At 37.4% G+C, this 14,984-nt stretch overlaps 1 protein-coding gene across 3 annotated transcripts; it reads left to right on the plus strand.

The window, feature by feature from the left end:
* Positions 1–2,412: 2,412 nt before the first annotated feature.
* Positions 2,413–9,567, plus strand: mb (myoglobin). 3 transcript variants are annotated; one of them, NM_001362389.1, is made up of 4 exons: positions 2,413–2,541; positions 5,505–5,594; positions 6,220–6,439; positions 8,550–9,567. In NM_001362389.1, the coding sequence occupies exons 2-4, from the start codon at positions 5,512–5,514 to the stop codon at positions 8,688–8,690; spliced, it is 444 nt and encodes a 147-aa protein (NP_001349318.1). In that variant the 5' UTR covers positions 2,413–2,541; positions 5,505–5,511; the 3' UTR covers positions 8,691–9,567. The 3 variants fall into 3 exon arrangements, with proteins under 3 accessions (NP_001349318.1, NP_001349319.1, NP_956880.1); NM_001362390.1 differs by having other exon boundaries at positions 2,413–2,501; NM_200586.2 differs by having other exon boundaries at positions 2,413–2,501; positions 5,509–5,594.
* Positions 9,568–14,984: the final 5,417 nt, after the last annotated feature.

Consider the following 14,984-nt stretch of genomic DNA (forward strand, 5'->3'; position numbering starts at 1 on the left):
GATGCTCGGTTTGAATTGCAGCAGATCGTCTCGACCATGTCTACATGCCTAAATGCATTGAGTTGCTGCCATGTGATTGGCTGATTAGAAATTTGCGTTAACAAGCAGTTGGACAGGTGTACCTAATAAAGTGGCCCTTGAGTGAAGTAAAAACTGAAGTTTACTACAGTATGAATTAATTAGTTTATCAGTTCACTACAGCATGATGTAGCTTCCATGGTGTTGTGAATGATATAATATCATTCATTTTCCTTCATATCTTTATTGATCAGGGGTCGCCACAGCGGAATGAACCGCCAACTATTCCAGCATATGTTTTACACAGCGGATGCCATTCCTGCTGCAACCCATTACTGGGAAACACCCATACACTCTCACATTCACATGACTGTGGAAGAAACCAGAGCACCCGGAGGAAACCCACGCCAACACGAGGAGAACATGCAAACTCCACACAGAAAGGCCAACTGACCCGAAACAGTGACCTTCTTTCTTTGAGTTGTCAGTGCTAATAACTGAGCCACCGTGCCGCCAACGATACACAACAGTATTTGCTATAAAGTACTATAGTATTGTTTTCATGTGGGTGAGGCCCAAATAAACTATGAAGGATTGTAAGTGATGACGAGAAATAAATGAAAGGACAAATGTTTCGCATGATGTTGAAATGACTTCATGAAAAGTGCACTGACTTTGCTGTACCGCTGTCTTTGTGTGTTCTTGTGCTTGGGGATTGTGGAATAAAACAGAGATGATATCTGAACAATCTCAGAAAGATTGTGTTGCAGAGCCTGTGTGTGTGTGTGTGTGTGTGTGTGTGTGTGTGTTAGAGAGTGAATGTGCTTCTGTGTGAGAGAATGTGTGTATGTGAGACTGAATGTAAGAGAGTATGTTCGAGTGTGTGTGTATGATTAAGACTGTGTTTGAGTATGTGTTAGTGTGTATGGCAATGTGTGTATGCGTTAGATGGTGTGTTTGTGTTTGTGAGAGAGTATATGTCAATGCGCATATAAGTGAGAGTGTGTGTTTGAGTATTTGAGTGTATGTGGCGATTTGTGTTTGAATGAGTGTGTGTGTGTGTGTCAATCAGTGGAGAAGTGTGTGTATGGGTTAGAGAGTGTTTGTGAATGAGCATGTGTATGCGTCAATGCGTGTGAATGTGTGTGTGAATTTGAGTTTGAGAGAGTGTATGTGGCAATTTGTGTATGAATGAGTGTGTATGTGTGTATATGAGTTAGTGTGTGTTTTGAGTATTTGAGAGAGAGAGTGTTTCCACTTGTGTGTATGTGTCAATGTGTGTATGAGTGTGTGACAGTGTGTGTGAGTTAGAGTGTGTGTTTTTGAGTATGTGTGTGTGCCAATTTGTGTATAAGTGAGTGTGTGACTGTGAGAGAGTATGTATGAGTAAGAGTGTGTGTGAGAATGTGTGTTTGAGTATATGAGAGTGTATGTGACAACTTGTGTGAATGAGTGTGTGTCAGTGTGAGTGTGTTTTGAGTATGAGAGTGAATGTGGCAATTTGTGTGAGAGAGTGTGTGTGTTAATGTGTGTATAAGTGAGTGTGTGTGTCAGTGTAAGAGAGTGTGTATGAGTATGAGTGTGTATGTGTGAGTTTTTGAGTATGTGAGAGCGTGTATGTGACAATTTGTGTGCGCATGATGAGTGTGTGTGCCAATGTGTGTATAGGTGAGTGTGTGTGAGTTAGAGTGTGTGTGTTTTTGAATATGTGAGAGTGTATGAGGCAATTTGTATGCGAATGAGTGTGTGTGTGTGCTAATGTGTGTATAAGTGAGTGTGTGTCAGTGTGAGAGTGTGTATGAGTTAGTGTGTGTGTTTTTGAGTATGTGAGAGAGTGTGTGACAATTTGTGTGTGCATGTGTGCGAATGAGTGCGTGTCTGTGCTTTTGAGTATGTGAGAGAGTGTATGTGGTAAATTTTGTATGAACGAGTGTATGTGTGTGCTTATGTGTGTATAAGTGTGTGTCAGTGAGTGTAAGTTAGATTGTGTGTGTTTTGAGTATGTGAGAGTGTATGTGGCAATTTGTGTATGAATGAGTGTGTGTGTGTCAGTGTGGGAGAGTGAGCATGAGTATCAGTGTGTATACGAGTGAGTGAGTGTGTGTGTGTCAGTGTAAACTTGCAAAATATAACCAGTACGCTATGGAATGTCCCCACAGTTCACAAAAACCAACCAGTGTGTATGAGTGTGTGTGTTTGTTTGACTCAGAAAAAGAGAGCGAGGGAGTGTGTGTGTGTGTGTGTGTGTGTGTGTTTGACTGTAAGTGAGGGGCTGTGTGTTCTGATGGGGTAAATGGAAGGGGGTGTGGTTAACATTTCAAGACACGCAGAGGGACAGCGTGATTGACAGGCTGGAGGTGGTGATGTCACAGAGATGTTGTATATAAAGTCAATGTGGGGAGAAACTGATGATCTGACTTTATCTGGAGACTTTTCCAAAGCCACAGGCAGTCACACGCTCTTCACAGAGGACAAACACCGCGGTAAGACCTTCACTGGACTCTAGCATACTTCGTTCAGAAGGTTATAAAGACTTTCCACCTGTCTTTCATAGAGATCATTATTAGTTTGTTTAATGTGTCAAGGGATTTGTGTATGAAGAAAATGAAATCTATGAGTGTAGGAAAATTAAAAATACTTTTAAATAGTTTTCTGTTGTACTAGAAATAGTTTGACAAGAGTAAATGTGCAGTTTTATGCAGAATTAAAGTGAATAATTGTTAAATTAAACCTAAATTATGTGTTAAGTGTACATTGAAGTTAATTGGGAGGGAAATAGAAAATAGAAATAGGAGGGAGGGAAATAGGAAAATAGAATAATAATGCCTATATTAAACTATATTTATATTAAAAATGTTCAAAAATAATGAGTAGACAGTGCTAATAAATAGTCAATTAGTTTGCGGCAGAATTTAAGTTAAAATTTGTAAATAAAATGTAATTAATTATTTTTCACAGCAGTTTTTAAGCTCAAACTAAAGAAAAAAACATGCAATGATAGATTTTTTTTATATTTGTTGAGAAAATCTCAACTGTGATCAAAAGTAATTAAAAAGCCTTATAGTACGATAAAAAAATTTGAATGATCATTTTAATAGATAAATTAAACAGATAAACAATGAGAAAGTGAAGTAAAAACTTTTATAAAGTTAGAAAAAGCATGTACAATATATCAAAAAAGTGCTAAATTAATCTGGGAAAGTGAAATAGAAGTGGAAAGCATCTGGTTTATCAGCCTGTTCTCTGTCTGCACTTGTGGCGCAGTGTTTGATGGGATCTGAAACTGAAGTCCTCAAGGTGACCTGAGCTTTCCAGATCACTGGAGCCCGAAACTGCAGAAATACTTCAGTGAATTTGTGCCAAACGAGGCTGATTAGTGAACATTTACTGCAGAGATTAACAGTTACTTTGTATCGGTGATGAGCAGTGTTGGGAGGAACCGCATTACAAGTAACAAACAAGTTACAAATAATGGTACTTTTAGTAATGAGTAAAGTATCGTAATACTTTTAGAAATTACGTAAGAATATTTGAGTTACTTTACTACTTTTAAGATGTAATCCGGGTTACTTTTTAACTGTATTAATCAGTTTTTAAAAAATAAATTGTTGAATTAAAATAATTTTGAATCATGCTAGAAGTAACTCAAAAGTAACGCAGCTATAGGCATGGGATGATAACCGTTTTCAAGGTGTACTGCGGTTCGAAAAAGTCAAGGTTTAAAACCATCAAAATTTTCTGCAATATCGTTCCCAATGTATGTGCACGATTTTTTTATTTTACGTTTTTATTTTTTTATTTTATTATTTTTTTGTTTTTTAGGACAGCTGTATCTCAAGCAGAAAATATATTCAAAGATGCCGTTTTAAATTGTAAAAAATTTAAATAAATAATAATAATCTGTTTTCAAAACAAATGACAGCAGAAGTCAATAATTTATTTAGCCTGACATGTTTACTGCTCCAAAATATTATAAATGTTTTTCACAATAAAATATACTGTGTTCAAAAGGGAATAAAAGTAGTTTTTTACCCCGACATTTAAAAAGAACTTAATTTAGAGCAGTAATCACAACACAGCAGAGCCGTGATGCCTATGCCTAAACGCAACACATTACCTTTCATAAAAAGTAACTAAGTAACCCAATTAGTTACTTTTTAGGGTGTAACTCAGCATTGTAATGCATTACTTTAAAAAGTAACTGGCGATGGTAGCCAAAAAAACCCACAGACCTGCAACTATCAAACAGAAAAGAGGTCGTTTAAGGTCAGAAGTGTTATGATATTCATCAAACCTCATGCAAAACACTCATTATAAACAGCTTTTCATGCTTACAACGAACAGTTTGCATAAAAAATAATTTTTTTTTTTCGCTCTACAAGTTTCTTCCGTCAAACTCAATAAATATCAATATTTTGAAAACAGGTAGCCATTGTCTTCCATACAAAACACTATGCAAGTCAGTGGCTACCAGTTTCCAGCATTCTTCAAAATATCTTCTTTTGAGTTTGACTGAATCATGTTTGAGAAGACAGAATCGTCAGTATTTTCTATTAAGGCATTTAAACAGTTGTTCTTGACAGGAAGTTTGTTATGGGCATCAGCATATTGCTGCAGACATTCCATACAAACAAACAACACAAAATACAGTAATTACAATAATCATAATGCTAAATAAGATAAACTCATTCATTTTGTTTTCAGGTTAGTCACTTTTTTTATCTGGGGTCACCACAAAAGAATGAACCACCAACTTCTCCAGTATATGTTTTATGCAGCGGATGCTCTTCCAGCTGCAACCCAGTAGTGGGAAAAAATAAACTCTTGTTAAGTAAACCCACTAAAACTGGTACAAAGCATTGATTATATCAGTTCAACCAACTTACGGACTCTATATCTCCTACCAGAGAGAAGCAATTAATTAATAATGTTGAAAAAAATGAGTTAAATCAATCAGAATCCAGGACATTTAAACTTTTATGCCCTAAAAAATGTATTTACTGTATTGAGTGTAAAGGATGTTACCATATATGGTTCCTCTTCTGTTTTTTTAAAGCAACACCTCATCCAAAAGTGAAAAATCTATCATTTACTCACCCTTTACTTGATAAAAACCAATCAGAGTTTTTGTTCTTCTGTTAAACACAAAATGAGATATTTTGAAGAATGTTTGACACCTCCAACCATTGATCTCTATAGTCATTTTCGTAACCAATAGATGCCAGCAACGAGCATTTTTCAAAGTATCTTCTTCTGTGTTTAACAGAAGAATGAATCTAAAGCCACATGAGCAAGAGTAAACGTTGAGGTAGTTTCATTTTTGGAGGAACTATTTCTTTAAAACCCGCCATGGGTGAACCGCAGCTCATGTGATGCCATTTTATGGGCACATCCATACATCGCTTGTTTAACGACTGCAGATGCCTGACGTGTTCACACAAGCCCCGATATTGAAGACAGGTGTGTGTGTTTTTATGTTTCCTCAGACAGACGATGGCTGATCATGATCTGGTTCTGAAGTGCTGGGGAGCCGTGGAGGCCGATTATGCGGCTAACGGAGGAGAAGTTCTCAACCGGTTAGTTCCACAAACTCTACTACTAGATCTAAGGCTGCTCGATTATTGTCGAGTATTGCAATGACTGTATTTATTATGATGTAACAATTTTGTAATAAAATGCCTATTTTTATTAGCTATGTTTTTAAATATTTATTTTCCTTCGGCTTAGTCCCTTTATTCATCGATGGTCACCACAGTGGAATGAACCGCCAACTTATCCAGCATATGTTTTACTGGGAAACTTGGATTTTTTGAATGACATTAAAATAAAAAGGTCAAATAGATCTAATTAATTCTAATTCAGATGTAAAAACATTTGATCTTTAAAACATGAGTGAAAACCACAGATATTCTGACTCTGATTGGCTGTTGTCATTTTCCCTTTCATCTCGACTCCGCCCACTAGTGTTTAATTTCAGCTCTGCGTTCACCTTGCCAGCCAATAGCTAAACAGCAACTGGGGGAGGCGGGGCTAACAATAGTTAGCCTCAAATTTAGATAAACAACCCATGCATAATTTGTCTGCGATACATGTTTTGCATATACTATTATCGCGATAATTTATTTATGAAATATCGTGCAGCCCTACTTAGAACTAAAATGGTTTGCTATTGAGTGTGATGTTTTTTTCTCCCCTCTTCAGTCTGTTCAAGGAGTATCCAGACACTCTGAAGCTCTTCCCCAAGTTTTCTGGGATTTCTCAGGGTGATCTGGCGGGAAGCCCGGCGGTGGCGGCTCATGGAGCGACCGTGCTCAAGAAGCTGGGCGAACTGCTGAAGGCCAAAGGAGACCACGCTGCCCTGCTCAAACCACTGGCCAATACACACGCCAACATTCACAAAGTGGCCCTCAACAACTTCAGGGTAAAGCAGGACTCTCTGATCTAAACACTGCTCGACTAAGCATCCACATTGAACTATAACCTAGCACAAGACTATATATACATTATACAGATAAAGTCAGAATTATTAACCCCCCCAAATTTTCACAGTATGTCTGTTAATATTTTTTCTTCTGGAGAAAGTCTTATTTGTTTTATTTTGGCTAGAATAAAAGCAGTTTTTATTTTTTTTAAACAGCGGGGCTATTAATTCAGGGGGGTTAATAATTCAGACTTTTACTGTATATTTAAATTACACTCAAAAAAATAAATAGAAATGTGCTGCTTGTTCAAGCTACTTATTTAAAATGAGCTAAAACAAAATTTATGAGATTTTTTTGGGAAACTTAGTTGCTCTATGTTTAATCCACTTAAACGTTTTAAGTTAACTTAATCGATTTGCGTTGGGACAAGAATGAATTGTGTGGAACGCTGCAATTATTTCATATATATATATATATATATATATATATATATATATATATATATATATATATATATATATATATTTATACAACAGTTCTGTCTGGTTCTCGAATCTGATTGGCTGATAGCCGTGATATATTTAAGTAATATCAGCACCAGTACAGCCTCTTTACCCTTTGTGTATTACTCCGCCCACATAAAGCCAGCAGAAAGCAGACACTACAGATCTAAAGTTTAAAAGATGCTTATATATATATGCTTATATATATATATATATATATATATATATATATATATATATATATATATATATATATATATATATATATATATATATATATATATATATATATTTAAACTAAATATACTCAATATATACAGTGCTGAGCATAATTGAGTACATCCCATTTTGAAAGTGAAATTGAAAGTATTTTTATAAATTTCTTAGTGAATACAGGCAAAACATTTTGGAGCATTTAAACAAAAGATATATTTAACAGATTTGTTTATTAAAATAATATATTAGTCACTGAACATATTTAATAATTCAAAGATAATACAATTGAATTCATGCAAAATATTGCAAAAAAAATAAAATAAATTACAACCAACAAATAAACTAATTTCTTGCTTCTCTTGATTTTTTTCTCTTATTTAGATTAGTGTTTAATATTTTCTATAACATATAAATTTTGGGTGAATTAGTTTTTAGATCGTAATTTATTTTGTTAGATAAGCTCCAGATTTGGCTTCAGTACTGACTAATCTTATATATATGCACAAATAAAACATAATATTGTATACCACCTTCCTATTTAAAAAATTAGTTCAAGATAAATTTGTAAGTATATATGTACTTATAAAAGCTGAGCACTGAAAACTAAAATTATATTCTTGAATTTTAGTACATAAAAAAATGGCACTTATATGAAATATCACAGAATATGCTGAAAATTTAACACCCATATTATATTTTGTCTCAATTTTTTGCAGCTTAATGTCTTTAAGACAGAACAAGAATGTGGCTGACTTTGAATCTGACTATATATTATACAAATAGAATAATAATACTTTCACATAATATTACTAGAAATTATAATATATTTGTTATATTGTTCTCATTTGGTATGAAAGCCTGTAAAAGTATAATATAAAGTAATGTCAAAGTATATAGATATTGAATCTAACTGATATAAAAAATAATGTTTCTAAAAATGTAAACATTCAAAAGCATATATAAGTTCTAAAAGGACATTTAAAACACACCAATTTAAACAATATAATAAAAAATATTTAAGAAATGTGAATACATCTAATCTAAATCATCCAAAATGAGAATATAACAGCAGATTTTGTCTGAGAAATAGCACATTAAAATAAGCATTTCTCAATACTGAAACCGATGACAATTGATATTAAAACGTTACTAGGCTAATAACACAAGGCACAATCACAATGTTGAATGCACGATGATGATGGATAAACAATGGTGTCAATGAGGACGGAAACCCAATAGCATTTGACACACGGTGTGGAAATCTCTTCTCACTTTCATTTGCTGCTCTCTCACTGACCTCAAGTATAATTGGCACAACACCTTCATTCCCTCGTAAAAAGAAAGGGGATAAAAATAGCATCGGACTGTCATGTTTTTCTGTTGTCCACAGCTGATCACCGAGGTGCTGGTGAAAGTGATGGCCGAAAAGGCGGGTCTGGACGCGGCCGGTCAAGGCGCCCTGAGGCGGGTCATGGACGCGGTCATCGGGGACATCGACGGATACTACAAGGAGATCGGATTTGCCGGTTAAAACGCTCTGAACTTCACCCACTCAACCAGATCTCAAATGGGAGTCATAAATAAAGCGCTTATCTTGTTATTGCCATTAGTGAATAGAGGTTACAGTGCAGCTAGTACACTTACACATTCTCCACAGAAAAAATAAAACGTTAAAGCGCAAAAACTTGAATGAGCAGAGCCAATCACGTCGCGTTCAGAAAGTCAGCTGATCTGATGACGTCATAATGGTTCGTTAGGGTCTCAGGAGGAGCAAAGAGCATAGAATCACCAAGAGGCGACACTCTAGCGCAATTAGGTAAACAGCCACTAGATGGCGCGGCGGCCCTTCTGAAATGAAAACTCCAATAGAACAGCAGCATAATATAAGTCTGTAAAATAAAAACTATTAAAAGTGCTGATGATTGTGATAGTAAGTGTTGTATTATCGTCTTTCAGGTTGCATCTCAGCCTTAATGCATTTTTAAAATAAATAAATAAATAAATAACAAAGCTGCGGCTTGCCATCGCGACATCAATAAGATCCAATGAACAGCCGATTGCTTTCACTCCAAAATGGCGGAACCGGCTGTTGCTGAGCGCTGCTGTTGCAATGGAATAGTGTCGCCTCTTGGTCATTCTAAGCTCTTTGGGAGGAGTCGCAGGTGTAAAATCGATGTATTTGAAATGCACTTCAGTGATTGCACAATAAAATCCCTTTTAATTTGAAAAGATGACTACTGAATTTAAAGTTTTGTGATTTTTAATTTTAATGATGCTTTGGAGGGCCACAGAAATAACGTATCTGTTTCTCTATTTGCTTGTATTAACTTTTCTTTATGAATGGTATGCTAAGCTTTGCTTTTGAAAGCAGTACTTATCAATAAACATCGCTTATAGCTGCTGAAAAACTGGACTGTCTGTCTTCTTTTGTCACTCATTCAATAAACAATGTAAAATAAATTCTAAAAATTCTAATATTTCAGCACTTCAGTCAAGGGTAAGTTTATTTAATGGATTTTTGGTTATTTATTTACACAAGGGTTTAATACAAATGCAAGCCTCTGAAACAGAGTGCAAGTTCAAATGAGATGGGTGTGTAAGTGTTCATAGATGGGTGTGTATCTAACAAAAAAAAAAAGGGTATTTCTTTACAAAGTGACATGATGCATCTGGTATAAATGAAAAGGTTTCATGGATATTTGTGGACAAGAGCTGTTTTTACAATGTTGTTGCCTGCATTTGATGAAAATTTTTGCATCATTAGCTATGTTTCCATCCAAAAATGCAAATGAACTTCATACGCAAAACTGGATAATTGCATAAAAGATGTGCGAATAAAGCTGCGTTTCCATCAAAGCCAACAAAATTGTCACTTCCTGATTAACTGGCTCCAAGTATCAACAGTAAAAACTGAAGTAGGAGAAGCTGCATCAATTTTTTCTTCATCTAATAAATGACTTGCGCCTCAGAAGGTAATCCTGACACGCAGTGAACACGCGGTGCCGTTTGAAGGTGTCAGACGCGGAGTACAGACTCTCTCAATTCTGGAGGTCATTAATAATATAACACTAATACTTAAACAGTAAGGCATTCTAGAATGACCAAATCAACATTTCGGATGTTTTATAATGTGCTCAGCCTGACGGTTTGTCCATTCACACACATTCTTTATCATCACATGATCTCTTATAATAGAATCACATGACCTTTTTAATGCGCATACTGAAATTTGTGAGGTAAAATTGTTTCCATTGTAGTTTTTGCGCACCTTTTCTTATCGAATAAAAAGTTTATCCTACTCAGTTATGCGCATGAGTTTTTATGCACTTTTTCTAAATTTATACGCATCTTGGTGTTTCCATCAACCTGTTTTTTACGCGCATATGCAAAATGCACATAAAAATAGGTGGATGGAAACATAGCTAATGAAAAAAAGTGTTAAAATGTCCAATGATTTTTTCAAAACGCACATTAACACCAAGCATGATAACTACAGTCAAGTCAAAAAGTCAAGGTCAGCTTTATTGTCAATACTGCCACATGTACAGAATTGACATCGTTACTCTCAGACCCTGGATGCATATGACAAAAACGCTACAAGAGGCCTGTCAATCTACAATAATCACAAATAATTCTAGAAATGATTAAGAGAGTAGAATAGTTCAACCAAATTAAACCAATCTCAGAGTTCAGACTGACCAACACAGCTATTGTTCGTGATGTATCAAGAGCCACGGTCTCCAGCCTAATGTCAGCATTCCACCAAGAAGGATGAACCACATCCAACTGGAGTAAATGTAGATGCAAGACGAAGCTGTCTGAAAGGGATGTCCAACATTTTATCCAAAAAGCATAAAACCACAGCTGACCAACTAACTGCAGAATTAAAAGTACAACTCAACTCCTGTTTCCACTAAAACTCTAATCCAGACCTTTACATTTTCATAGCTTCCTGTCACCTGAAGACTGAGTGATTGACAGCTGATATTTACCAATCCATTTGCATTCTGTTTAAGCAAGGTGGGCCAATAAGAAGAGCTGGAAGGCGGGCCAAGCATTGCGAGATTTGTTTACCGTTGCAAGTTGAAATGACATGTCTGTTAAAACCATTCCTGAGCGTTGTGGTTGCGTTGTTTGGTGCAAAGATTCATTATCCTAAATATGAGCATGCGGTGAACATTTTGCAGTAAAAACTGGTCGCACGGCAACAATTTTATGCACTCGCACAAATGCTCGCAAATATATTTTGAGGGCGCATATATAATATAGTGAGCATATGCGGCCAAAACGGTCGCAATTTTGAGCCCTGTAATGAATTATTGTGATCTAAAACCAGGTGTTTCAGTTAAACCGTTCATCGTATATATGTGTATATATAAATCATGAAATTTTCTTTTTTGGCTTAGTCCCTTTAATTATCAGGGGTCACCACAGCAGAATGATCCACCGATTTATCCAGCATATGTTTTATGCAGCGGATGCCCTTTACACTGGGACATCTACCAATGTAGCTTATTTAATTTACCTGTACCACATGTGTTTGGACTGTGGGGGAAGCCGGAGGAAACTTGAACCAGTGACCTTGCAGTGAGACAATTGTGCTTCCCACTGTGTCACCCCCTGTATGTATGTATATATATAAATAAGTGACGCGGTGGTGCAGCACAATCGTCTCACTGCAAGAAGGTCGCTGGGTTAAGTTTCCTCAACTTAGTTTAATAAGTTACAATGACCTAAAACAGTGGTTCTCAAACTTTTTTCCTCAAGTACCACCTCAGAAAAAAATTGTCTCTCCAAGTACCACCAAAATGAGCAGTATTGAAATACAGTAGCGTAGTAGGCCCAGTAAAGCAGCTACAACTCTGCAGAGTTAAAAAACGTGGCAGATTACCTCAGAAATATAGGCTATATGTCATTTATAGCATATTATATACATCATTTTTGATAAATTTTGAAATGTGTGTAGCATGTACATGACATATTTCATTCCTCCGCGTACCACTAGAAGGAAGCCTGCGTACCACAAGTGGTACACGTACCACAGTTTGAGAACCACTAACCTATAACATATGCTGATCATATATTTTTTACAGTATGGCTTCCACACAAATCCTTCATGTTCTGCCAACACAACTCAATTAAGTTAGCTGAATTGTTTGTACAAGCTTAGGAGGATTGAACATAAAACAATTAAGTTGTCCCAAAAAAGTTAAGAATTGTGTTGCTTCAGCTCATTTTAAATTAATAAGTCATTTTTTGAGCAGCATGTTTTAGTCAGTTGGATTGAAATGACTAGCAAAATTTATTTGATTGAACTAAACATTGTTTTGTTTTCATTGATGAATCTTTGAACCAGTTTGGAAAGCCTTGCTACACAATACTCCACATTGCTCTGAATAAGTAGCTGTAATATCAGAGCTCAAGCTGATCCACTTCATATGTCAGTCATGGCACAATCGTGCGATAAAACAGAGCTCTTTGACATGAGGTCAGATCTGGAAACGCTCTGTCCTGGGCTACGTGTCGCCACAAATGACTAAAGAAAGGCAGAGAGAGATAGAGTTTGAATAGGACAAAGAGAGAGAGGCTGGCGTCACACTGAAGAGCCTCAGAGTGACTGTTGTCAAATTTAGTGTGACAATAAAAGACAAACCCGAAAGGAGAAGTTCACACATGCTCATTACACGTCTCCTAGCTCTACTGTTAATGCTAATCGCAGAGCAGGAAACCTCTGTGGCTCCAGTCACGTCCACAAATGTCCTGGAAGGAGATTTGTGATCTCTGGAGGTGAGTGACCGCGAGCGTGTGAGTATGTGCACGGCTGCAGGCCGACTGACCCACTGGCCTGCCGTTTTCTGAGGATAAAGACTTCTTAGAAACCCAGAGGAAAGGAAAACAAGAGGTTGAGATTTAGCAAATGCCCTTAGCCGGAGTGTGGAGGTCACGAATAAGTCCCATTCCACAGCCAGATCAGTGCGAATGACTTTAGCATGTGATTACACACCTGATTAGAATAAAGCAGCAGTCAATTAGAGCGTAAATACACACACATGATGCCCGGAGAAAGGAAAACAGCCCACCCAGCGTCACAATGCAGCTGTAATGCATTCATAAAATATCTACGCAGAGGTAAAAACCGTAATCTCTCTATGGTTTGTACTATAATTTTGTCTCCTTTATATACATTGTAATCACTTTATTATTCCAATAAGAAATATATATATATATATATATATATATATATATATATATATATATATATATATATATATATATATATATATATATATATATAAATTAATTCATTTTCTTTTCGGCTTACCCTGCTGAAAAACCAGCTTAAACCAGCCCAGGATGGTTGTCTGGTTTTAGCTGGTCGACCAGCCTGGTTTTAGAGGGGTTTTGACCACTTCCTGGCTAGGCTGGTCAAGCTGGTATTAGCTGGTCATTCCCCAGCCTGACCAGCTAAAACCAGCTTGACCAGCCAGGTTTAAGTTGGACATAGCTGGTTTTGGCTGAGCTCCCAGCCTGGCTAGGCTGGTCAAGCTGGTTTTAGCTGGTCATCTCCCAGCCTGACCAGCTAAAACCAGCTTGACCAGCCAGGTTTAAGTTGGACATAACTGGTTTTGGCTGAGCTCCCAGCCTGGCTAGGCTGGTCAAGCTGGTTTTAGCTGGTCATCTCCCAGCCTGACCAGCCAGGTTTAAGTTGGACATAGCTGGTTTTGGCTGAGCTCCCAGCCTGGCTAGGCTGGTCAAGCTGGTTTTAGCTGGTCATCTCCCATCCTGACCAACTAAGATCAGGCTGGAAATGGCTGAAAACCAGCTTGGAAGTGGCCAAAACCCCTTTAAAACCAGCCTGGTTGACCAGCTAAAACCAGCTAACCGGCCTAGGCTGGTTTAAGCTGTTTTTTTTCAGTAGGGTGGTCCCTTTAATAATCTGGGGTCGCCACAGCGGAATGAACTGCCAACTTATCCAGCATATATTTTACTCATTGGATGCCCTTCCAGCCGCAACCCATCCCTGGGAAACATCCACACACACTCACCCACACAGACAATTTAGCCTACCAAATTCACCTGTACGTCATGGCTTTGGACTGTAAGGGAAACCGGAGCACCCGGAGGAAACCCATGTGAACGTGGGGAGAGAACATGCAAACTCCACACAGAAACGCCAACTGAGCCAGTTGAGGCTCAAACCAGCGACCTTCTTGCTGTGAGGCGACAGCACTACCTACTGCGCCACTGCGTCGCATTCTCTTAAAATTATCAAGCCACAACTGATTCGATAAAAATGTTCCCAGTTTGAGTCAGCGCTCCAGAACTGGGGCATCTAGAAGTGTCTAATGGCAGGTTTTGAAGCGTCTCTGCTCCACAAAGCCTGCATTGTTCTGCTGAAAGGAGCATCTGGTTTCTGAGGGCTTGTTTTGCCCGTCGTCTCCTGAGTGAATGTGTGTGTGAGAGATCTGTAAGGAAGCGCACTGTCATCCTGTATTATCTGCTGTGAGAGGAAGAGGCAGGGCAGGAAAGCCGAGATATCTTAAACTCTCCAGAGGCTGCTTTTTTTATGAGGGCCGCGGATGATGTCACGGGCAAATCTGGGGATAATCACGTCTTGTGTGTCTCGAAAAACACACACGCTCAAAGAATACGCACGTTTCACTTTATCGTAAAAAAACGCCCTGTCACAATAACAGCCCTGATTAAGGCATTTAATGCAGTTGCTTAAGATTTTTGGATGGTTGCCAGGGTGTTGCCATGCACTTTCTATGCTTTTAACGCTGTTTTGTGATTATTAAACATTCTGGCTGGTTGCTAGGGTGTT

Source organism: Danio rerio, chromosome 1 (assembly GCF_049306965.1).
Source record: "Danio rerio strain Tuebingen ecotype United States chromosome 1, GRCz12tu, whole genome shotgun sequence".
Classification (NCBI taxonomy): domain Eukaryota; kingdom Metazoa; phylum Chordata; class Actinopteri; order Cypriniformes; family Danionidae; genus Danio; species Danio rerio.